Raw genomic sequence first — 26,102 nt, 5'->3', positions numbered from 1 at the left:
GGTAGGATTGCCTTTAAATTGTTTAACTTGGATCAAACGTTCCGGGTAGCCTTCCACAAGCTTCCCACAATAAGTTGGATGAATTTTGGCCCATTCCTCCTGACAGAGCTGGTGTAACTGAGTCAGGTTTGTAGGCCTCCTTGCTCGCACACGCTTTTTCAGTTCTGCCCACACATTTTCTATAGGATTGAAGTCAGGGCTTTGTGATGGCCACTCCAATACCTTTACTTTGTTGTCCTTAAACTATTTTGTCACAACATTGGAAGTATGCTTGGGGTCATTGTCCATTTGGAAGACCCATTTGCGACCAAGCTTTAACTTCCTGAATTATGTCTTGAGATGTTGCTTCAATATATCCACATAATTTTCCTTCCTCATTATGCCATCTATTTTGTGAAGTGCACCAGTCCCTCCTGCAGCAAAGCACCCCCACAGCATGATGCTGCCACCTCCGTGCCTAACTGTTGGGATGGTGTTCTTCGGCTTGCAAGCAACCCCCTTTTTCCTCCAAACATAACGATGGTCATTATGGCCAAACAGTTCTATTTTTTTTTCACCAGACCAGAGGACATTTCTCCAAAAAGTACGATCTTTGTCCCCATGTGCAGTTGCAAACCGTAGTCTGGCTTTTTTATGGTGGTTTTGGAGCAGTGGTGTCTTCCTTGCTGAGCGGACTTTTAGGTTATGTCAATATAGGACTCGTTTTACTGTGGATATAGATACGTTTGTACCTGTTTCCTCCAGCATCTTCACAAGGTCCTTTGCTTTTGTTCTGGGATTGATTTGCACTTTTCGCACCAAAGTACGTTCATCTCTAGGAGACAGAATGTGTCTCCTTCCTGAGCGGTATGACGGCTGCATGGTTCCATGGTGTTTATAGTTGCGTACTATTGTTTGTACAGATGAACGTGGTACCTTCAGGCGTTTGGAAATTGCTCCCAAGGATGCAAATAGTCTGGGTAACCATTTGATTAGATGTTCAGTAGTCTTATGGCTTGGGGGTTGAAGCTGTTTAGAAGCTATCGGCAAACTTAATGATGGTTTTGGAGTCGTGCCTGGCCATGCAGTCAAGAATGAACAGGGAGTACAGGAGGGGACTGAGCACGTACCCCTGAGGGGCCCCCCGTGTTGAGGATCAGCGTGGTGGATATGTTGTTACCTACCCTTACCACCTGGGCGGCCCGTCAGGAAGTCCAGGATCCAGTTGCAGACGGAGGTGTTTTGTCCCAGGGTCCTTATCTTAGTAATGAGCTTTGAGGGCACTATGGTGTTGAATCGCTGAGCTGTAGTCAATGAATAGCATTCTCACATAGGTGTTCCTTTTGTCCAGGTGTGAAAGGGCAGTGTGGCCAATAGAGATTGCATCATCTGTGGATCTGTTGGGGCGGTATCAAATTGGAGTGGGTCTAGGGTTTCTGGTATAATGTGTTGATTGAGATACCACTTTCAAAGCACTTCCTGCTACAGGCGTGAGTGCTACGGGTCGTATCATTTGGGCGGGTTACCTTAGTGTTCTTTGGCACGGGGACTATGGTGGTCTGCTTGAAACATGTTGTATTACAGACTCAGACAGGGAGAGGTTAAAATGTCAGTAAACACTTGCCAGTTGTCCGCATGCTCGGATACACGTCCTGTAATCCATCTCTTCCCTTTGAATGTTACTGTTTAAGGTTTTACTCACATCGGTACGGAGAGCGTGATCACACAGTAGTCCGGAACGGCTGATGCTCTCATGCATGTTTCAGTGTTGCTTGCCTCGGTTGAGCTTAAGCTCATCTGTAGGCTTGTGTCACTGGGCAGCTCGCGGCTGTGCTTCCCTTTGTAGTCTTAATTTTAAATCCCTCCACATCTGTCGGTGTTACATTCTTCTTAGTCCTGTATGTGGCCTTTGCCTGTTTTTTATGCACGACCCTAACCAGAGTGCCTGGACACACCCTTCCGTTATATTGCCATATTCCACACCCCCGAGGTCCTTTTCTTTATAACTGGTTACCAACGTAATTAGAGCAGTAAAATTAATTTTTGTTATACCCCGTATATGTCTATATCTGTCACAATCTATTCGGGCTTACCACCCAGTTTATAATTTTCCATTTTGTTCAGTTCCTTAGCAGGGTTTTCAGATTCAGATTCCTTAGCTCAGTGACCATCTTTTTTAATGGCTCGTTCAGAATATGAGCTTTCCAAAAGTTGTTTATATATTATAGAGGTCAGTCCTTTTGGGAGCCCAGATAATTTATTTATAAATCCCAACATTGTATGGTTCGGTAGTTGTGTTTCCCAAGGGAATCCATATGCAGCATAGCTGACCTAAGTTGTAAATATAGAAAGAGAAGTTCCTGTTTGTGTATGTGTCTTTCAAATCTCGGAATTTCTCAAACCATTACTGTCCATATATTGTCGGGTAGGATTCCAAATTTGACCATTGGGGGGGATGAAAAGGCCACCCTCCCGATCACAGGGCATTATTGTGAAATATTGTATATGGGCATGCCATTATGATTCCCGTTACATTGTTTTTGAATTTTTGCAGCACATAAAATTGTGTGAGCAATAATAACCAAAGCGTAGTTTACATTGTTTAAGAGATATACAGTATCAGTGTGGACCACCTCTTCCAGGGCAATAGGAGACACCATTTGTCTCTCTATACTCAGCCAGGGAGTGGAAGAATCATGTCTAACAATTTAGGATGGGACAAAATGCTAGTGCCTGAAATACAATTTAAAGTTTGATACGGATTCCTCCATCTTTCCCTCTTTATAAATTTGTTAATCTTATCCAGTTCCTCGCTTACCTTGCCATATACATTTTAAACCGCACTATGGATTTTATGCCAATAGCCAGAAGGGAGAGACAAGGGAAGCATAGAACTACAGAAATTAATCTGTCAATATATTCATTTTAAAAAATAGATAATCCGATATTAACCATCTACTGAGGTGATTAATTGATTTGAGCGTTCTTAAAGGTTTTGATTAAAATATAATCATTTTCGACTATACTGTTGTGGAAAAAATTGTTAGAATAATACACCCTATTGGGTAATGATCCACACATCACATTGTTTTACTTGTGGTGAATTTAACATTATCCATGTTTTTGCTTAATGAAGCTTGATGGCTGCCTAGTGCTCACTGCCTGTTTTAAACCCAGGATTCAATTTAATACCACCTATTTCATTTTGGGTAAAACTTTTGCTCGGTTCACTCGTTAGGGTCAGGTCAGGATCTCTGCTAAAGCACCATGGCTCTACTTTGAATGCAACCAATCTAGCCAAACAAAACAAAATGCTGAAGGTATTTACATATTCCACATGCTGATTTATCAACATTTTTGCATTGTATTTTTTGTTTTCATTCTGTTGGCTGCTCCGGTGTAACCATGTGACTTGTGCTAATGCCACTGGTCCCAGAGAACTCTGTTATTATTGTGGATGGTTCAGACAGTTTGAGTCTACATTTCATGCTAACCCAACAGCTCCATCTCCATGACCAATTATGAAGCACCGACCAATAATAGCACACTGGCTAGCCTATAGCATCACATTTGGGGCTTTGCCATAAAGTCCAGAAAAATAATGGCTGTATATTTTAGAACTACCCACAATACTTTTACTTTCTACAAATATATTGACAGCTACAGTGCTCTTAATAATTCAGTTGCTTTTGTGTCTGGGCTTTGTTTTTCTCCTCAGGGAGGATGTTTACATCGTCTGTATAGCATCTGCAGGTGAATTAGGCTGACGAACTCTGTCATAGTGGAAAAACCTACATCTCCACTGGCCAACCTACCTCAGTCTCCATAGTGAACGGAGTGATACTCTAGTCCACTACCAGTGAAGAGCTTTGCCACTAAAGTGGAGGAAGAGCAGCAGAAGCTAAGGTGGATTCCGTTCATGCTCATCTCCATGATTACATAATGTAAATGTGATCAACACATCAACAGACATTGATTTCTTGTAAACAAACATCTGATACCCTTAGCTAATGATCATCAAGCTTGATCAGTCAATCAGCGTTTTTTAGCCTGTTCAGATGCTCCTCTGTCCTCATCCCCCACCTCATCCCCACTCTCTCTCTCTCTCTGTATCTCTCTGCTCTGCTCTAGGTTCTGTTCCGAGCTGCAGCGGGAGGAGGAGGTGAGATGGATCAGTTCCTGACGTGTGGCGCTACCCCCTCTCTCTCTTCTTTCACCACCTTCCGCCCGCCTGACGAGGAGCGGCTGTCCTTCTCAGACAACTACATCATAGTGGGACCTCTGGTGTGTGATGTAGAGAGGGGGGTGGAGGGAGTTTCATTTTACTGTGTACTGATAGCAAATGTTTTTTATATACTGTAGAGTCTAATTAATCCAATGTTCCTGTCATAAAGGACTTTGTGCACACACAGTCAAACAAAAGATGAATTGCATGACATAATCACTCCTGGTATCCTCCTCCTCTAGTAAACCTACAGACTTAACAATATTTTTCAGTGCATGCAAAGTGCATTGAAGGCACAGTTTTCTCAAATATCATCATATTGGCTTATACTGCAGTGCCATGCCAACTTGCATGCTAAAATCCTCAAAATCTTTGGTTTACATTGCAATGCCTAAGGAACTTATACACTAATTTCATGATGCACTTTATCACACCATACCCTGTACTAGTATTCTGTACCAACCACTATAACCCTTTTGTCTGCACGTGGGCTTTGTTTTTCCATTGCCTGGTTTACACCTCCCCTCTACATACAGATCTGTTCTGTGGATTACTCTGTGTGAAACAATCTCAACTTTATGAAATCCCCCACTTTTAAAACACATTTAAAATTCTCTCTGCTTATAATTCTGCCACCTGAGTGATCCTCCTCTCCACAGCAACTATAGAATCCCATATATTCCTATATTTCATTTCATATTCTTCAACTCCATTTGTGTTTGTGGCAATGCACTTATAGGGGGCCATGTGTTTTGTGTGTGTGAGAAGTATCAGCGTTTCCAAACACTGCGGGCTGTGCCTGCTGGTCAGGGCATGGCCACGTGATCTATCAGCCTCTAACCTGATTTCACCTGCTGTCTCGGAGTCTGAGTGGGCTGAGAGCCCCTGGGGAGACAGCCACTCATTCTCTCATCCATCCTGATACACCCAACTCCCCTATGCATCTGTTAAGCACACTAGTCCAAAGGGACTCTCACCATCATTTGCCCTTGATGCCTCACTGTCAGAGAGTAAAACAAGTGAAAACAACACAATCCCCCCAAAAAAAAAAATAAGCACGCATCCAAACCTCCAAGCAACCCAACAAACTGCACCCAAATATTCTGTAAAGCACCTTGAAGGGGTTGTGCTCCATCACAACAGAGTGAGGGGCCAGAACCCCACAGTTACCCTAAGGCAACATGTCCTGCTGCTCTACAGGATCTGCTGATTATGATTGCATTAGTGTCTTTCTACATTCATTAGCACTCAGCTTCTTTTATTTTCCACTGATACTTGATCTATTTACAACTCTATCATTTACTGGCTTTATCGTATATATTTCATCAGTGTTGAGTTGTCTTTCTCTTGCAATCATAGTGTATAAGGGGAAATATTATATATATACTTTTTAATTCCTTACAAATTTACCCCTATGACTTACCACTTTCTCCTCCAGCAGGATTTCTAATCGTGTTGCTACTGTAAGATGCACATTGTTTAAAGTTGCCTTTGTGTTACCTGCAGAGAGGGGACATTTGGCCAAACACCACCTCAGAGGTCAACATAATTTTCAAACCACAGGAGGCAAAGATTTACTCAGCAGACGGTCTATCTGCGACATCACAGGTGATGTTTGATGTGATTAGATCAGAGGCTCATGGATTTACTACAGTATTGGCTAAGAGGTGTTTGATGTTACAAACAAAGTATGATAACAGAAATAAAATGGTGCATTGATGAAAGCCTCACCTTGTTTCATCAACGTGACGGCTGAAAATCTATTATATTTATGCATTTTGTAAGGTGTTTGCTGGTATTATATCCAAACATATCTACTCCATATTACTGAAGGCAAAAACCTGTTAGTTCTTTTCTCTATCCTCTCATACTACAAAGCGTTGTTGGTTGATTTGCATTTGGTGTCCATCTATATTTCCGGATGTTCAGATTTCCATTAATTTACATTCTGACTAAGTTTCATGGGCAGGTGGTGACCTCAATAACACAAGTCATAAAGGTTGATTTTTGCCTAAATGGCAATTACAGTATGTCTAGATTTTTTATTTACACACCTGTGGTGCGATGTGCTTGATTCTCCTTTGTTTACATATTTCTGTTTGTTTATTTAATGCGTCTTTGTATTCTCTGTCTTTGTGCTCTTCGTTACCACATTGGCCGTGAGTCTCTACCCTACTTGGGGGTTGTAGCCCCCAAATTACATTCAACTTTATCTCTTGACATGGGTAACATCTTTATTGCTCCAAACACAGCTATGAGGTACTTATTTATTAGGAAATTACTAACAATATTAAACAAAGCTAAGACACAAAAAATACACAACTTTTTTCTTCCGTACACTAATGAGTTACAACATTTTGTTTTACACCATTGTTCCAGGTTATCAGCTCTCCCAACAAATGAGACTCATAATGTGCAAAGTCCCAGCTGTTGGAGGTGTAGAAGAGTTAGACAGGAAATAGAGATGTAATACAAGAACAGCACTGTGATTATCCCCTGTAATAAGATGTGTCTCACATCAAAATAAATCACATTATTGCTGCTGGTAGTCTGCAGATACGCATACTTTTTGAGTAATTGAGTAATTGAAATATAATTGGTATAACTGTTAGTCTTATAATAGAACAGCACATGGCAGGCTCTCTTTGAATTCACTGTTAGATTAATTATTAAATGTATGCCACCAAGTCCCTTTTGTTTTTAGGGCATTCATGGCAGCCTTACTGTAAAACCCTGTGAAACTGGTTCCCACAGAACAAGACTGTTGGATCATGCATTGTTAGCGTATTGCTAGCTTTACAAAGCCAGCAAACAAGTGTAGATAAGACCATGGAATATACCTGCACTCACAATACACGTGAATTCTGATTAGGCTAGATAAAAACGTGAGAATATGAACACACAGAAAACAGTGCTTGGTTAATCAAATTGTACATTTACATAGGTTGGTTTTCCCTACAAATGTCCCCTCTCTGTTTAAGCCTGATTTGACTCCACTATCCATGCACTCTTTTGTCAGGTGCTTCTGTCTAATAATGGGGCGCATTGAGGCTCCCTTCCAGCTGGTGCCTCCCAGCTCAGGGGTTTGGCCAGTGTTTCTCCTTCAGCCCCACTGAGGGGATGGTTCCCCCCTGGGGCCTGCCACGCCATGGAGGTCTGCTTCTCCTCCAGCACCCTGGGGGTCTTCTCTGAGGAGTTCATCTTCACTGTGGGGGGAAACCCGCAGCCTATCAGCCTCACGTTTAGGTAACACTTGCCCTATCACCCCTCTCATCCATCTCAGCACAATCCTCACACCTCTCCATCATTGTCTTGTTAGGGTCTGTACAGTACATCAAGCATTGGCAAGCATGTCCAGACACATATCACTCCATACCCCAGTAGCTGGGTGATTCTCATGAAACCAGTTTTAAACATGTCTGTAGCAAATTGAGTTACAAAACCATGATGGATCTGCAAAAATCAACTATCATTCCAAAGACTAAGATGTCTAGTTTTTGGCAAATTGTCTCATTTTAAATACATTGTACATTTTTACCAGAATTTTGACAAAGAGGGGTTTTGGGTGGGGTGGGGGGGGGTCAAGTTTACTAGATAGCTACTTTTGCTTTCAAAAGCAGCTCCAACATAGAACATGTAAGAATACACTATAGCCATTGATTTCTACCGTGCAAATATACCATGTGTTATAGGGAAATAATGCACGCTCTAGAATGCTCTTCAAGCCAATCAGAAACAGGTATTCAACAATGCATAAATCATAAAAATAGTATACTAGTTGAAGTTTACATTAAACTATAATATTTATTATGTAAAAACACATTACCGTACCACCTTTTCAAGTTCCTGAAAAAACTCCAATCAGTTTTTAAAGAAAGTTTTATTTGACCTTGATGCATCATCTAAAGGGTAGTCCTTAGATGAGCACAAGTTAAGTTAATTTATTCACTAACACCCCCTTTACCACACTTTGCCTTCTCATGACCAAAATGGCTAAAAATCTCAAATTGGGAAAAAGTCAGAGAACCATTACCTTACCAACATGGTATGAATGGGCTTTAGTGAAGTGGTCAATTGCTGGCTGTCTCCTAATACTTGCAGATTGAGCTAAGGTCCTCTCATTACCAAACACAAATGTCTCATTACCACGTCATTTTTAAGTCCGTTTCGGTAATATTAACCTTAATTTCTATAATGATTATAAGCTAATTGTAATGTATAGTCAATGGGTGTGCTGTGCTGGTAACTTTATTTATTTACTTGGACAACTTAAACCTATTGTATAGATTTTTTGTAAAACAACAGTTATTTGATTAAGTAGGGTTTGTCAAGAAATATGGGATGTATAAACCCCATTTAACTTACTTTAAGCCACAATCGCAGTTTGTGTTTCTGCAAAGTAACCCCACTACTTAAAGGAGGATATCCCCCATTTTGACATGTGTACCTGTTTTCACACTTACATACACTGGAGTGTACAAACATTAGGAACACCTTCGTAATATTGAGTTGCACCCCCTTTTTCCCCTCAGAACAGCCTCAATTCGTCTGGGCATGGACTCTACAAGGTATCGAAAGCGTTCCACAGGATGCTGGCCCATGTTGACTTCAATGCTTTCAGTTGTGTCAAGTTCTCATTCCTTTGGGTGGTGGACCATTCTAAATGATACACACAGGACTGTTGACGTGAAAAACCCGGCAGCGTTCGCAGTTCTTGAACACTCAAACCGGTGCGCCGGCATCTACTACATACCCGTTCAGGCACTTCAATCTTTTGTCTTGCCCATTCGCCCTCTGAATTGCACACATACACAATCCATGTCTCAATTGTTTCAAGGCTTAAAAATCCTTCTTTACCTGTCTCCTCCCCTTCATCTACACTAATTGAAGTGGACTTAACAAGTGACATCAATAAGGGATCATAGCTTTCACCTGGATTCACCTGGTCAGTCTATGTCATGGAAAGAGCAGGTGTTCTAATGTTTTTTACACTCAGTGTATACTGTTGTTTGATATCCCCCAAAAGATTGGTCCATGTCTCACGTATTTACAGTAGATACTTTATAGGCAGTATTGTGTTATGCTGTTTGCCCATAGGATCCCATTCAATCCAGAAATACATCTAAAATACCTTACAACCACAAATATCCACGTCCTAATACACCAATATTACCTGTAAAGACCTTGGATATTTTTTTGTTTGTCACTTTGTTACGTTTAAGTCCACTTTGGACTTTTGAAAATACATTCATGTAATTACATTACTTATACGTATACTGAAATAAGGGGTATTTTAGTACATTGCATTAAGATCAGTGATTTTAGTATTATGCAAGTCAATTGGGATCTCTGATAGAGATCAGTAAAAATGTTCAATGCCAAACTATGCAACACTCATTACCAAAACATGCAGTCTCATCTCCAAAACATGCTTATCATTACCGTAATGCACCAATATTTAGGAAATATTAAGAAAAATAAAACTTTAATTTAGCAATTTTGGCTTAATCTGATAGTGTGACTGTTCTTTATCCAAATATGTGTGCACAAATCAAATGCATAAATAACATGCATACACAAGTGATTCTGACAAAAAAAGATTATTAAAAGGTTATGTGTTAATAAGGTAATGAGATAAATTACGAAATAAATGTAAATATTTTTATTTTCAGTGTTATGTTTAACTCAGGCCTTTTCATTAGATTTTGAAAACTGTTGCGGTAATGATCATTTATGCGTTGGTACTGTAGTTGTGGAAATTGTGGTAAAATACATAATATCTTATAAAAAAACATAATAATAATAATTATTAAATAAATGAGTACAGATCCTAATCTCAGTGATCCAAGAGGAAATTTCATGAAAAATAACACGCAATAATTTTTTGGTCAAATGTCAGTTTTGTGAGAATGACCCAGCAATACTTTTCTGAAACTACTTTTCTGAAATAAATGACCTACATTAATCCACTGAATGCTTCGTCTCGTGAATGCTTGAATACTTGCTCTCCCTGACTTGCACATTTAATTAGCACATTTGTATACTCTAGGTTTCAGTAAATGTCTCCCTAAAGGTTGTGTTTAAATTGTACAAAGCAGACAGTAGTGAAAATCCCTTTGTTTCCATAACACACCTGCCAGTCTTGGCAACTCCCGTTAATTAAGATGTATTAGTGTTGAGGAGTGCGGAGTGTAAGGATTACAGAATTACCCTTCTGCACTGTCATCCAAGAAATTGACTGATCTCGTTTTTTTTCTTCAGTTGTTCTATACTTGCCCAAACCAGTGTTTTCCTTTAATTATTATGCATTGCCCAGTGACCTTCATGCTTGCTGGTCAGCACAAATGTATTCTGTATTTCCTGGCTCTTTTATCTCTTGTAGGGGTTGCGTAATGGGCCCCACTTTTCACTTCAGCATCTCAGAGCTCAACTTTGGGGATGTGTCCTTCGGTGAGTTAAGCTATGGTTTGTTTTTCATTAATCCTCATTGATGATGCCTGTTACTCACGCTAGATGCTTGTGTTAGGCTTGGGGGCAGATTTATCACAGTGCATTGGAGAAACTGCTGATAATACCTACTGCTTTGTATTTACAGTATAAAGCATAAGCATAGTAGTGAATGACAGACGCAAATAAACAACCATTAATGCAAGTCTAGAAATAGATGTAGCCCACAATATACACATGTCTCCCCCGAGTGGCGCAGTGGTCTAAGGCACTGCATCGCACTAGAGATCCTGGTTCGAATCCAGGCTCTGTCGTAGCCGGCCGCGACCGGGAGACCCATGGGGCGGCGCAGACAATTGGCCCAGCCTCGTCTAGGTAGGGGAGGAATGGCCGCAGGGATGTAGCTCAGTTGGTAGAGCGACATGGCGTTTGCAACGCCAGGGTTGTGGGTTCGATTCCCCACGGGGGGTATGAAAAAAATAAAAAAAATAATGTATGCACTCACTAACTGTAAGTCGCTCTGGATAAGAGCGTCTGCTATATGACAAAAATGTTAAATATGTAAAATGAGTGCACAAAACATTAGGAACACCTTCCTAATATTGAGTTGCACCCCCCTTTTGCCCCTCAGAACAGCTTCAATTCTTCAGGCATGGACTCTAAAAGGTGTCGAAAGCGTTCTACAGGGATGCTGGCCCATGTTGACACCAATGCTTCCCACAGTTGTGTCAAGTTGGCAGGATGTCCTTTGGGTGGTGGACCATTCTTGATACACACGGAAAACTTTTGAGTGTGAAAAAATCCAGCAGTGTTACAGTTCTTAACACCTCAAACCGGTGTGCCTGGCACCTACCACCATACCCCGTTCAAAGGCACTTAAATCTTTTGTCTTGCCCATTCACCCTCTGAACAAGCACACATGCACAATCCATGTCTCAATTGTCTCAAGGCTTAAAAATCCTTCTTTAACATGGCTCCTCCCCTACATCTACACTGATTGAAGTAGATTTAACAAGTGACATCAATAAGGTATCACAGCTTTCACCTGGATTCACCTGGTCAGTCTATGTCATGGAAAGGTGTTCCTAATGTTTTGTACACTCAGTGTATAATTAAGCAATAAGGCCAATATACCACGGCTAAGGGCTGTTCTTAAGCACGACACAACGTGGAGTGCTAGGACATCCCTTAGCCGTGGTATATTGGCCATATATCACATACCCCTGAGGTGCCTTATTGCTATTATAAACTGCTTACCAACGTAATTAGAGCAGTAAAAATAAATGTTTTGTCATAACCGTGGTATACAGCTTTCAGCCAATCAGCATTCAGGGCTCGAACCACCCAGTTAATATTTGGCAATGTGTATTGTTTGCAGTAATAGTCCCATACAAACAGTACTGGCACACTATGCCTTCTTGCAACAATTTACTCCCACTCCCCTCACTGCAAAGTTGTCACTTTGGAGCTCCTAAAATAGGCCCTACTCACTATTTGACCCTCCCAAAATGTTACACGTTGAAACATTTGGCATTGGATTTATTTTGAGCAGGCCTATCTCTCCCTACATTTTTATGGTCCACTCATAACTCTGCCTGCAATGCATCATGCATGTGCATGGCTTATAAATGGCTTACTGTAGAATGAGACTAACACACTATCAGCTATGGTCGAATGCACATTTTTCTTGAGATCAATAACAGCAAAGGTCTTTGCAGACAGATCCTATTTAAGTATGCTATGACACTTTTTTTATTTAAGTGGTTATTTGTGTCACCATTTTCCTTGCACAAACCATATATTTTTAAACCTTATAGATAAATCAACCTCTTGATTATGAATTGCCCTGTGGAATTGTAGCTGTATATCAGATAACAGTGTTTGGCATTATTTTTGCACTAATCCTTAGAACTGTAACATTGCTTAATCTTATGTTTCATTCCTTATCCCTCCCCCTTTTCTCTAGGTTTCCCTCACACACTGATCTGCAGTCTGAACAACACTTCCTTCTGGTTCCTAGAACTTTGGGCTGAGGGTTCCAGGGGATGGCAGTGGGCCTCCCAGCATCACCAGTGCCTCCCAGGTGTCAGACTTTAGTAGGACAGAGTGGAGCTCCAGTACTGTACCAGACCGCCCATTGAGTTCACCCTGACACCCAACTCAGGAACCGTGCGTCCTCAGGGACTGGTTGACATCCAGGTGTGTTAGATGAGCAGGGAGCATTACCAGGAAGTGACCTCTATTTTGTACTTTTTAGGCATATTAATGATTAGCTAAAATCATACAGAATTCGAACATTATTCCAATGTAAATGTGATTATGTACTCACTGTAGAAGAGTACCATTTAACTCTGTTATTAATTGTGGTGCTCTTGGATCATGCTGAGTCAGCTAGTTTTCAAATTAGTGATATGTTGTAGGTTTTTCATTTGAGATTTAGAATAAAGTAATCATTCAATTAATTACCCCTAATCGAAAAGGCTTAATTAATGATAGCCCCTGAGGGGGCAGACCGTAATTTTAATCATCCTGTGGAGAAGTTTAATAAAAAAAAAATCTGTAACAGATTAATGCCTGGGGAAGCTGCCTTTCTCCTTGTGGCTCTGCAGAGCTCTGATTATTACGTCAGCCTGCTCGGGCTGCCTCTGGTTACTGAGTGTATCTGTCATACGCTGGTCTTTTTCCTATCAATGGGAGACTGTTTTGTCTTTTCCCATCACTGAGAGCTGTCAGCAGCCATGCAGCAGGCATATCAGGGGAATCTGTGCAGCTGTCTTGGGTGCTTTGTATAGGGTGTCTCCCTGTCTGCTGCCCTCCCTTTGGCTGTCTGCTCTGCTCTCCAGCCTAGTGACAGCACAGTGGGGCTCTAATGAGATCTGTTACAAGACCAGAATAATGTATGTAGAAGAGGTCAGGGGAAGTCAAATGGAGGGAGATCATCGTCATCACCTAGCCCTGGAAACGTGGCCTGGCTAACCTTTCAAAGTATAGGAAGTTACTCATGGATGGATGGTGCAGAGATAGCTGTTTCTCCCCAGATACAGGCACCTTTGACCATGCTGTCTACTCTACTTCCTCTGATGGCAGCCAAGTAGCTTAGTAGGGTTCTACTGTATGTAATATAGGGTATTTCAAGAATTGTAAAGAAAAACCAAAAGGAACATGATTGCAAAATATTGCAAATTAAAAAAGTATCAGTGTAAACTGTGAATATATTTGCAGGGTTCTCCCCCCGATTTTTGAATAATAATAATAATATGCCATTTAGCAGACACTTTTATCCAAAGCGACTTACAGTCATTTTTACGTATGAGTGGTCCCGGGGATCGAACCCACTACCCTGGCGTTACTGCTGAGTACGGCCGGGGGAAGGCCCAGAGGGGGGCAGTTTTTGAACACCTGTAACTGCCATTTCCTGCAACCTAGAGGAAAAAATAGTCTTATGATAACAAATAAAGTAATACAAAAATATATTATATTTTTATGTAGTGGCGCAGCCAGTCCACAAGGTGACACAGCGCCCCTCTCTTACATTCTCTTTGGGGAGAACCCTGATTTGCCAAACAAGCACAGTAGAAGTGCCATGGTTATGTCATGCTTATGTTTGTCTGTTTAACCAGTATGTCTGCTGTGCACCTCCATCTGTAGGTGACCCTGTGCTCCAACAGTGTTCAGTGCTACAGCCTGGCTCTAGTGGTGGACGTACAAGGGGTGGGGGAGGATGTGCTGGCCCTACCCATCAATGCCAGGTTAGAGGTCTAGATCCAGGGTCAAAACACACCTCTATGCTACAGTAATGTCCTGATTTATGGTCAGGGGGGAACTCCTCATTCAGAGCAGATGATTAATAGTCCTTTCATTCACTTCAATGTCAGAGACCCCTCATAGAAAACTACTTCATAACCTCAACACATCAGTGTGGAGCTGTAAGCATATAGGGATAATTATTCTACTGTGTAGGCCTATGTGTGTGTAACTAAAAGGTGAGTGGTGTATTAAGCTTGGGTAAATGTCTGTCCGTAGGTGTGTCATACCAAATGTTCTTCTGGATACCCCAGTACTACAGTTCCAGAGATGTTTCCTGAGTTACCCTTACGAGCAGTCAGTGAAGCTTACTAATGACAGTGACCTGCCTGCATGCTACGGCCTTCTGTTCCAGGTTAGATTTGAAAGTTTACTGTTTTTTTTATAATGCTTCAGTGTCTCTGACTGTCTGGTCTCTCCACCATCCATTTGTCATTTGCTCTACGCTTGGCATTTCCTTGATCACTGCCAAGGGGCCAATCTATTGTCTTTGACAGACAAGTTTATCAGGCACTTACTGTCTGGATGTTTCAGGGCTTCAGGCATTTCTCTAACACTGTGTCTGTGGTCCCTCTCTCCAGGAGTATGAGGATGACCCCTCTCTGCTCTACTTCAGTGCCCACCCACGAGGGGTCATTCAGCCCCACAGTGTTGTGGACATCCCCCTGGTTCTGCTGGCTAAGACTGTTGGCAGGCTCCAACAAACTGTACACATTGCTGTATTTGGGAAGAAGGAGCCTCCTCTGGTGAGATTATGTCTGTGCTAGTGTGTGTGTGTGTGTGTGTGTGTAGCCTTGCATTTATACCCCTGGTCCTCTAATTTCTTGTAATTCCATAGAACCTGCTCCTGTCCTGCATTGGGGAGGGTCCGGTAGTCCATGTGATGACCACAGAGGTGGCCTTTGGCAGCATACCGGTTCTGACCGATGTCTCCAGAACACTGCAGCTCTCAAACCAGTCCCCCGATACCAGCACGCTTTGTAGCACAAATGGTGGGTCAAACTTAACATGGGTAAACTCTCTCTCTTTAACCGTTGGCTCTGTTTCCCTCTGTGCTCACTGTTTCCCTCTGTGCTCATTTTCCGCTACATGCTGCCTCTGATTAATTTCTAACCTAATTCAGTGTGTAATTAATTAGTTAATTGGTTCAATGCTTTGTTAGCTTTCTGGATATCAGGCTGCCAGTGCAATCTAATCCCAATAGCAACTCATCAGACTTGTATATTTGCTCAATGGCCCTTCCATTATTACCTTGTTACATCTGTCCTCCTAAATCTTCACAGTCTTTACCAATAGGCACAAATTAGAAACATAACAATCATAATTTCATTTAATTAATTATGCACACTTTTTGCGATAGATGGGGCTTTGTTTACTCTCGCCCAAAGACTCTGCTCTCCAGTATTTTTTACACAGTAATGTGGGTTTGTCTATTACACATACTGTACATTGTTTGCTCTGTCTCTATTTCTGTTTGATGCCTCTTTTTTGATTGGAACCCTGCTATGCTGGGATCTTCTAGTACAGCAGTCTACACACACACACACATCAATTATGCACACACCTGCAGCCAATAGGAGTGCTGGTGTCCCTATAAGAGGGGACGCTTCCCCTCAATCAGCCTCCCGAGAAATTTTCTTCAGCGAGACTGGAGGGTGGGCAGGGCCTTAAGTCCTATGGGGCTCTGCTCCACTCATAGAAATGGAGTTACAACTCCGGTAACTATCGTTCTATATCGTGGAGCTCCGCCCCATAGAGGAGCTCTGCTCCTATTGGTTTAAGGCAGAGCGCAACGCTCCAAAATGTACTCCCTGCCGAGCCCAACACTTCCCACTTAAAAGGTCAGGCCTAGCAATGGCTGCGACCAAGTCCCACAGAACTGTGACACACTGTGTCACAATATACTGTGTCCTCGGTACAAATCCGCCCCACCTAGTCCAATGGCATTGCCAATGTCTAGTGGACAGATAACCAGAACACGAGTCATACTAATCTGAACCAGCAGATAGATGACGTCACAATTCCGTCAATATTTTATGACCGGTCTAATAGTAAAGTAACAAAGTTACAAAACTATTTCCCCTCATCATCCCGCCTCAACCCAGTAACACTGGTGGGCAGATTAATAACATTCCCTCTACTGTATTGAACATGTCAGTCAGGAGTCATGTCATATACAGTGGGGAAAAAAAGTATTTAGTCAGCCACCAATTGTGCACGTTCTCCCACTTAAAAAGATGAGAGAGGCCTGTAATTTTTCATCATAGGTACACGTCAACTATGACAGACAAAATGAGAAAAAATATCCAGAAAATCACATTGTAGGATTTTTTAATGAATTTATTTGCAAATGATGGTGCAAAATAAGTATTTGGTCAATAACAAAAGTTTCTCAATACTTTGTTATATACCCTTTGTTGGCAATGACACAGGTCAAACGTTTTCTGTAAGTCTTCACAAGGTTTTTCCCACACACTGTTGCTGGTATTTTTGGCCCATTCCTCCATGCAGATCTCCTCTAGAGCAGTGATGTTTTGGGGCTGTCGCTGGGCAACACAGACTTTCAACTCCCTCCAAAGATGTTCTATGGGGTTGAGATCTGGAGACTGGCTAGGCCACTCCAGGACCTTGAAATGCTTCTTACGAAGCCACTCCTTCGTTGCCCGGGCGGTGTGTTTGGGATCATTGTCATGCTGAAAGACCCAGCCACGTTTCATCTTCAATGCCCTTGCTGATGGAAGGAGGATTTCACTCAAAATCTCACAATGCATGGCCCCATTCATTCTTTCCTTTACACGGATCAGTCGTCCTGGTCCCTTTGCAGAAAACAGCCCCAAAGCATGATGTTTCCACCCCCCATGCTTCACAGTAGGTATGGTGTTCTTTGGATGCAACTCAGCATTCTTTGTCCTCCAAACACGACGAGTTGAGTTTTTACCAAAAAGTTCTATTTTGGTTTCATCTGACCATATGACATTCTCCCAATCCTCTTCTGGATCATCCAAATGCACTCTAGCAAACTTCAGACGGGCCTGGACATGTACTGGCTTAATCAGGGGGACACGTCTGCACTGCAGGATTTGATTCCCTGGCGGCGTAGTGTGTTACTGATGGTAGGCTTTGTTACTTTGGTCCCAGCTCTCTGCAGGACATTCACTAGGTCCCCCCCGTGTGGTTCTGGGGATTTTTGCTCACCGTCCTTGTGATCATTTTGACCCCCACGGGGTGAGATCTTGCGTGGAGCCCCAGATCGAGGGAGATTATCAATGTTCTTGTATGTCTTCCATTTCCTAATAATTGCTCCCACAGTTGATTTCTTCAAACCAAGCTGCTTACCTATTGCAGATTCAGTCTTCCCAGCCTGGTGCAGGTCTACAATTTTGTTTCTGGTGTCCTTTGACAGCTCTTTGGTCTTGGCCATAGTGGAGTTTGGAGTGTGACTGTTTGAGGTTGTGGACAGGTGTCTTTCATACTGATAACAAGTTCAAACAGGTGCCATTAATACAGGTAACGACTGGAGGACAGAGGAGCCTCTTAAAGAAGAAGTTACAGGTCTGTGAGAGCCAGAAATCTTGCTTGTTTGTAGGTGACCAAATACTTATTTTCCACCATAATTTGCAAATAAATTCATAAAAATCCTACAATGTGATTTTCTGGATTTTTTTCCCCTCAATTTGTCTGTCATAGTTGACGTGTACCTATGATGAAAATTACAGGCCTCTCTCGTCTTTTTAAGTGGGAGAACTTGCACAATTGGTGGTTGACTAAATACTTTTTTCCCCCCACTGTATGTCTACCTCTAACAGGAGCGGACCTGAAAGAGACCTACGTCTTTAGTCCTGCATTCTTTTCTCCTAGCTCAAGGTCTCCCATCAGCTACGCTGAGTACAGACCGAGCCAAAGAGTTAGAAGACATATCCAAGAGATAAATGGAGACGGTGATGACCACGACGCAGCTGCACAAATACCCTCTACCCCTGTTCCTCTGAAAAGGGCAGTAGAAGCCGCTACTCCACAAGTGGAGTAGGCTCTTATACCCTGAGGCAATTGTCGCCCCGCTGCCTCATAAGCTGTCTCAATGCCTTCGCAAAGCCAATGAGACAGACACTGTTACGAAAGTGTTACGAAAGTGGTCTACCTTGTGCAGCCGCACCGTGACACAAACAGCTGAGGCGATGACCTAATCGCTGCTTTGGGCTCAACATATAATATAATAATAATAATATGCTAAGGTTACAGTCATGCTCAACACAGAGGACCACACAACATGCCAAAGCGCGCACTGGGCACAGGCGATGGAGCCTTTCCTCTCTCCCTCTCCCCATGGGGAGAGGGAGAAAAAAGCCCACAGCTCCACGGTCTGTGATCTATATGAGCTCTTAATAACCTTCTGCATAAATACCGGGTTAGGACGTAACACAGCTCTGCTCAAATTACCATTAATGGCAAGGCAGTCGGGTCTCGTCGAAAGAGCACACAAATCACTGACACGCTTATCAGTTGTCAAAGCGAGCAACAGTGCAGTCTTCAAAGACAGCATCTTGAGGGGAAATGGTTCAATGGTTCGAACGGAGTACCAGAGCCAAATCCCATTGAGGAACCGTGGCTCTAGGCGTTGGCCTAAGCCGCCGTGTTCCCAAAAGGAAACGTTTCACCAGAGGGTGGCTGAAGACTGTCTCTGCCAAACCCCTCATGACAAGTCGAAATCGCCGCTGCAAACACCTTAATGGTGGCGGGCGATCGTTGCTTATCAAATAAGAACTGTAGGAACGAGAGAACACTCTCAACCTGACAGCACACGGGGTCCACATTTTCTGTGGCACACCACTGTGAAAACACGTTCCATTTGCTGGCATAAACCATGGAAGTGGAACTGGCACGTGAACCCTGTATGGTTCTGATTACAGAATCAGATAACCCACGGCGCTCTAGCCTGTCCCTCTCAGGAGCCAAGCCTTCAGTGGTTGGCCGATTAGGGCAACTGCCCTATCGCGCCTCCCGCCTGAGACAACGCGTCCCGTTGATGTGGAATTGGCCAAGGTGGCGCAATCAACATCTGAATCATCTCCGCGATTGATGTGGGCTACTGTGGTTCGGTTGTCTGACCAGACCAGCACATCGCGACCCCGAAGGGTAGACGCGAAGTGGGTCAGAACCAGTTGAACCGTTTCCAACTCTAAGAGGTTGATGTGACGACTCGAAAGAGGCCACACACCTCCTATCGCTTGGGTCTGACATGTCCCTCCCCATCCAGTCAGAGAGGCATCTGTAAACACTGGAATGTAGGAGGACACTTTGCCAATTGGGACTCAGTGCGTGAGAACACGTGGGTCTTTCCAATAGTTCAGATCTGCACTAAGCGAGAGGGGAACCACCACCAACCGACGACATTGGCGCACTGGGTCTAGTCGTAGATGGGCGAACCATCGCTGTATCCTGCGCATGCGCAGGAGTCCCAGCAGAACCACGAAATGGGCCGACGACATGAGACCCAAGAGTGACATGACCGAAAGCGCCGTTACCGTGTGATTCGGAAGAAACCTTCGTAGGGCTAGCAACATAGCAACCCTTAGAGGGTCCGAAATTCGAGCCCTCATCGTTACAGTGTCTGTCTGTATCCCCAGATAGACAATCTGATGACTGGGCCAGGGTGCGCTCTTTTTCCAATTCACAGCGAACCCCAGACGCGTGAGATGAATCACTGTCTGTGTCATGTGAGTGAACGCCAGCTCTGCTGACGGGGCGAGAACCAGTAGGTCGTCTAGGTAGGCTAGTAGCCTTATTCCCTGACAACGCAACGGTTCCAATGCCGCCTCCACACATTTGAAAAACGTGTGAGGTGCCAGGGCGTACCCGAATGGCATCCTCGTGAACTCGTACGCCACCCCTTGAAAGGTCGAACCGCAGAAACTTCCTGTGACGCAGCTGCACCGGCACATGAAAGTACGCGTCCTTTTGGTCTATGCTCGTACAAAAGTCTCCCTTCTGGACACATTCCAGTAGACGTTTTGTCGTTAGCATTCGGAAGGGCCGTTCGGCTACGCTCTCGTTGAGAATGCATAAATCCAATATCGGCCTCATTCCCCCTGTCTTTTTCGGCACCAGGAAATAGGGTGAATATAGCCCTTTGTTCCTTTGCTCCCAGGGAACTACTGTGACCGCCTCCTTCGCCAAAAGTTCTGTAATCTCTGCAACGAGAGCGGCAACCTTTTCTGGCGTTTTCATCACCGTCTCCACCACCCCCCTGAATGGGGGAGGGGTCCGATGAAATTGGATTGCATAACCCTTCTGCAACGTCTGGTCTAACCAGAGGGAGAGGGTACAGCTTTGCCGCCACTCCCAGCAATGCAGAGAAAGCAGAAGAGCGCGAAGCTGTGGTACATTCAGTAGGAAGGACCTGTATTCCTCGACAGCCCTCGCCGCCGCTGTTCCCCAACACTGAAGTGGTGGAACAGCCCAAGGCGGGCCTCCCAAGAAAGGGAGAGGAAACATTAGCGCGTTCTGAGAGAAACGGGGGCGCCGATACGTTGGTTAAACTTGTAACCTCGATATCCCGGCCCTCCGTGAACGCAGCACGGGTCTGAACTGCACTGACTGAGGCGTTAGCCTGAGACAGAGCGCCGTCCCCGAATAGCGATTGCGTCATCATTCTATTACCTGGCTGTGACTGCAGTCTGCTATGTGAGACCTTCACTACAGCACTCCTAGAAGTCTGTAATGTGAGGTCTTTATGAGGTAAAGCAAGGCGGCGCCTTGTTACCTTTTTAACACCCGCCTCATGTGTGTGTTCAACTACGCACCCTTGGTGGGATGAGCTACACTCAGAGTGGTGAGAGAGAGAGAGTGAAGGAGCATGAACGTTCTCGGATGTATCATGGAAAAGGGGCTCTCTTGTGACGAAGTCAATTGGAGCCAACTCTTTATTCAACACATCAACAACAACCGTTCCCTCCATACCCTCAACAGAAGGGTGGGGGAATAGTGGGCACAGTCGTACCAGCCGCTGTGCCATCTCCCATTCTCGCCCCCTCGCCACGTTATAGGCGCCGTCTCTTCTGGCCACCCTTCGGGTGCTTCCAAGAATACGCTCTGACGACCTCTCTCGTCAACGGCACGGTCGGGACCTCTGGCTCCGCAGGAGGGGCGGGGCCCGCTTCTCTGCTGCCGGAAGTCGCTGCATGGCGCCGGGCACGACGCCTCGCTGTAGACCCCTGTCTACTTGAGGCGGTGGAGTTTGACGGTCGTTTCGGTGCAGGGCTGAGTCTTCCTGCCAGTGGCAGGTGTCTGGCCAGCTGCTTCCTCTCCTCGTCAAGCCTCATAAAACGCTCCGTCGCATCTTTGACGGCGACCCCAAACAGGCCGTCGTCAGAGATGGGGGCGTTCAGGAACGCGGCTCTGTCTGTCTCTTTCATGGCTGTCATAGACAGCCAAAGGTGTCGTTCCACCACCACCGAAGTGGCCATGGACCTCCCCGCACACACAGCTGATGCCTGCGTTAAGTGGAGAATAGCGGCAGAAATTCTGGACGCCTCTTCCACTTCCTCCCCAGTGAGCTCAGACTTACCCGTTGTTAGGCTGGACAGAGAGGCTGCTAGGAGGGCAATATTATTCGCCGCTGCAACGGCCTGTGCTCCCAACACGAAGGACTTCTCAACCAGCTGTGCTGTGAGTCGGTCCTTCTGTGTGGGTAGAACGGCTTTCTTGGACGAGGGCCAGGGGCTCGAACCCGGTACGAGATACGCAGTCAGGGCGCTCTCGAGCCTAGGGATTCCCCTTGAAAAGCCCTGCTGTCTGCCTTCTACACTGATGAATGGGAGGTACGCCTTAGCCGGCGAACGTGCCGCAAAAGGTTCCTCCCATGAGCCCTCCACATACTTACCAAGCAAAGGCATGGTCGGTGCCAGAGGCACCGCTGCCCTCCTGGGCCTGGAATAAGGACCGCCCTCCATCATATCCACTTCCGGGTTGGAGGGAATGGGGGGCAGCTTAATCTGCAGGCGCTCGGCAGCCCTCTCGATGAGCCCTGGAAAGTCAGAGCGCAGAGATGCTGTGGCGTATGATGTGGCTGCTGAATTCTCAGAGCCCACATCATCATCGCCCAGGGATGAAAAATACCTTGCCCTTTCCAATGGAAATGGGGTCTTAAAATCATGGGTCAGAGGGATGGATTGTTCCGCTGGAATATCCATCTCTTCTATCATCTCCTGAGTCAGCGCCCTCAGATGATGCTTCAGAAGCTGAGGCTAACACTGATAGCACATCCTGAAGAGGAATATCCTCCCTAAAAAATGCCTCTTTCCATGAAAGGAGGGCGCAGCTGGCACATAGTGGAGGATCTACGAGGCCGTCGCTGGCGTGCTGTGACCCTAGACACACGAAACATAAGTCGTGGGGGTCAGCAGCCACCATAGAGGAACAGCGACATTGAGCTCTGAAAATAGCTTTCGGGGGTGGAAAATCTCCTGGTGTGCTCATTTTAGGACGAAGTCGATGATCTGGAAAATCGACTGCGTTTTCTTTGTCCTGAGTCTTCGGCTTCTTCAGTCCAGTCCAGTCGCTGAAGATAATGGGAGGCTGATTGAGGGGAAGCGTCCCCTCTTATAGGGACACCAGTACTCCTATTGGCTGCAGGTGTGTGCATAATGTTGTCTCAGGCTGTTCGCTGCCTAAGCAGCGGGGTAAACCAATAGGAGCAGAGCTCCCCTATGTGGCGGAGCTCCACGATATAGAACTAACAATTTCACAACATATACCCAATACACACAAATCTAGTAAGGAATGGAATTTAAGAATATATACATATATTCCATGTTGATTCAACATCATCACATTGAATTCCTTTGTTAAAATGACATGGAAACAACATTGATTCAACCAGTCTTTGCCCAATGGGAGGTAATACTGGATAGCAAAAGAATGTGAAGGATCTAAAAACAAAGCATACATTCTATTTGTATTTTGTCATTAGTATATTCTAGACTTTTCATGATGGCACAATACTGTGCAATCTACTGAGTTTTGCAGTGGTTTCCATTCTAAACCTCCTTGGCTGTGTTTACACAGGCAGGCCATTTCTGATATTTTTCCCACTAATTGGTCTTTTGACCAATCACATCAGATCTTTCACATCAGATCTTTTTCAGAGCTGATCTGATTGGTCAAAAGACCAATTAGTGAAAAAAATATCAGAATTGGGCTGCCTGTGTAAACGCAGCATTTGACATGCCATGGTTCAAAACTATCAATTGTATTAAACCTCTCTAATACAAGTCTGATCAGATTATTGAAATTTCAGCTGGCTTGTTCTTCACTAAGTTCCCCCTCTCAGGGAAGACACCCCTCCATGATCACCTTTGTATCGACCGGCAGCTCAGCTCTCACTAGCTCTCTGCCACATAAAGCCTGAGAAAGTGAACTATAACTCTCAGGCTGCGTTTACACAGGCAGCCCAATTCTGATCTTTTTTTCACTAATTGGTCTTTTGACCAATCATATCAGCTCTGAAAAAGATCTGAAGTGATTAGTCAAAAGACCAATTGTTGAAAAAAGATCAGATGACTCCCAAATTCACACAACGCTCACATGGATGGTTAGCGTGTATTTGTATTTATATTTATTATGGATCAACATTAGCTGCTGCCAAGACAGCAGCTACTCGTCCTGGGGTCCGGCAAAGTTAAGGCAGTTATACAATTTAAAAAACATTACAATACATGTGCACCTCCCCATAGTCTGTTCTGGACTTGGGGACTGTGAAGAGACCTCTGGTGGCATGTATTGTGGGGTATGCATGGGTGTCTGAGCTGTGTGCTAGTTGTTTAAACAGACAGCTTGGTCCTTTCAACATGTCAATACCGCTCACAAATACAAGTAGTGACGAAGTCAATCTCTCCTCCACTTTGAGCCAGGAGAGATTGACATGCATATTATTCATGTGGCTCTCTGTGTACATCCAAGGGCCAGCCGTGCTGCCCTGTTCTGAGCCAATTGCAATTTTCCTAAGTCCCTCTTTGTGGCACCTGACCACACGACTGAACAGTAGTCCAGGTGCAACAAAACTAGAGCCTGTAGGACATACCTTGTTGATAGTGCTGTTAAGAAGGTAGAATAGCGCTTTATTATGTACAGACTCCTCCCCATCTTAGCTACTGTTGTATCAATATGTTTTGACCATGACAGTTTACAATCCAGGGTTACTCCAAGCAGTTTAGTCACCTAAATTTGCTCAATTTCCACATGATTTATTACAAGATTTTGTTGAGGTTTAGGGTTTAGTGAATGCTTTTAGTTTATTAAATATTTAGGACTAGCTTATTCCTTGCCACCCATTCTAAAACTAACTGCAGCTCTTTGTTAAGTGTTGCAGTCATTTCAGTCACTGCAGTATCTGACGTGTATAGTGTTGAGTCATCCGCATACATAGACACACTGGCTTTACTCAAAGCCAGTGGCATGTCATTAGTAAAGATTGAAAAAAGTAAGGGGCCTAGACAGCTGCCCTGGGGAATTCCTGATTCTGCCTGGATTATGTTGGAGAGGCTTCCATTAAAGAACACCATCTGTGTTCTGTTAGACAGGTAACTCTTTATCCACAATATAGCAGGGGGTGTAAAGCCATAACACATACTTTTTTCCAGCAGCAGACTATGATCGATAATGTCAAAAGCCGCACTAAAGTCTAACAAAACAGCCCCCACAATCTTTTTATCATCAATATCTCTCAGCCAATCATCAGTCATTTGTGTAAGTGCTGTGCTTGTTGAATGTCCTTCCCTATAAGCGTGCTGAAAGTCTGTTGTCAATTTGTTTACTGTAAAATAGCATTGTATCTGGTCAAACACAATTCTTTCGAAAAGTTTACTAAGGGTTGGTAACAGGCTGATTGGTCGGCTAGTTGAGCCAGTAAAGGGGGCTTTACTATTCTTAGATAGCGGAATTACTTTTGCTTCCCTCCAGGCCTGAGGGCACACATTTTCCTGTAGGCTTAAATTGAAGATATGGCAATTCTTGTCTTTCATAATTTGGTCAGATATACTTGGATGTGTAGTGTCAGCGTAATTTGCATTACGTTTGCCAATCGGTTGTGCAGCCAGACTTATTTGCCATTCCTTTTGCCTCATCCCTCTCAACCATACCATTTTTCAATTCCTCATCAATCCACAGGGATTTAGCAGTTTTTACAGTCATTTTCTTAATGGGTGCATGCTCATTAGTAACTGGGATAAGCAATTTCATAAATGTGTCAAGTGCAACGTCTGTTTGCTCCTCATTACACACCACGGACCAACAAATATTATTTACATCAACAACATAGGAATCACTACAAAACCTATTGTATGACCCCTCTTATACACTATATTGGGCCCAGCCTTTGGAACTTTGGTTTTCCTAGATATGGCTACTATATTGTGATCACTACATCCGATGTCCTGGATACTGCTTTCAAGCACATTTCTGCAGTATTAGTAAAGATGAGATCAATACATGTTGATGGTAGGTTGACTGATAACCTGAACCAGGTTGCAGGCACTGGTTACAGTTTTAAGCTTTTTCTTGAGTGGGCAGCATGATGAAAGCCAGTCAATATCTAAATCACCCAGAAAATATACCTCTCTGTTGATATCACATACATTATCAAGCATTTCAC

At 43.9% G+C, this 26,102-nt stretch overlaps 1 protein-coding gene across 1 annotated transcript in view; it reads left to right on the top strand.

Annotated features, from left to right (window-relative positions):
* Positions 1-26,102, top strand: part of LOC123491989 (hydrocephalus-inducing protein homolog) — a 138,502-nt gene that overhangs the window by 61,373 nt on the left and 51,027 nt on the right. Inside the window, 11 exon segments of the mRNA XM_045223596.1 lie at positions 7,281-7,345; positions 7,347-7,450; positions 10,587-10,654; positions 12,618-12,670; positions 12,672-12,780; positions 12,783-12,850; positions 14,300-14,400; positions 14,675-14,810; positions 15,037-15,201; positions 15,294-15,416; positions 15,418-15,447. Coding sequence (XP_045079531.1) covers positions 7,281-7,345; positions 7,347-7,450; positions 10,587-10,654; positions 12,618-12,670; positions 12,672-12,780; positions 12,783-12,850; positions 14,300-14,400; positions 14,675-14,810; positions 15,037-15,201; positions 15,294-15,416; positions 15,418-15,447 — 1,022 coding nt within the window.

Source organism: Coregonus clupeaformis, chromosome 11 (genome assembly GCF_020615455.1).
Source record: "Coregonus clupeaformis isolate EN_2021a chromosome 11, ASM2061545v1, whole genome shotgun sequence".
Classification (NCBI taxonomy): Eukaryota; Metazoa; Chordata; class Actinopteri; order Salmoniformes; family Salmonidae; genus Coregonus; species Coregonus clupeaformis.
This window is presented reverse-complemented; position numbering and strand designations above follow the sequence as displayed.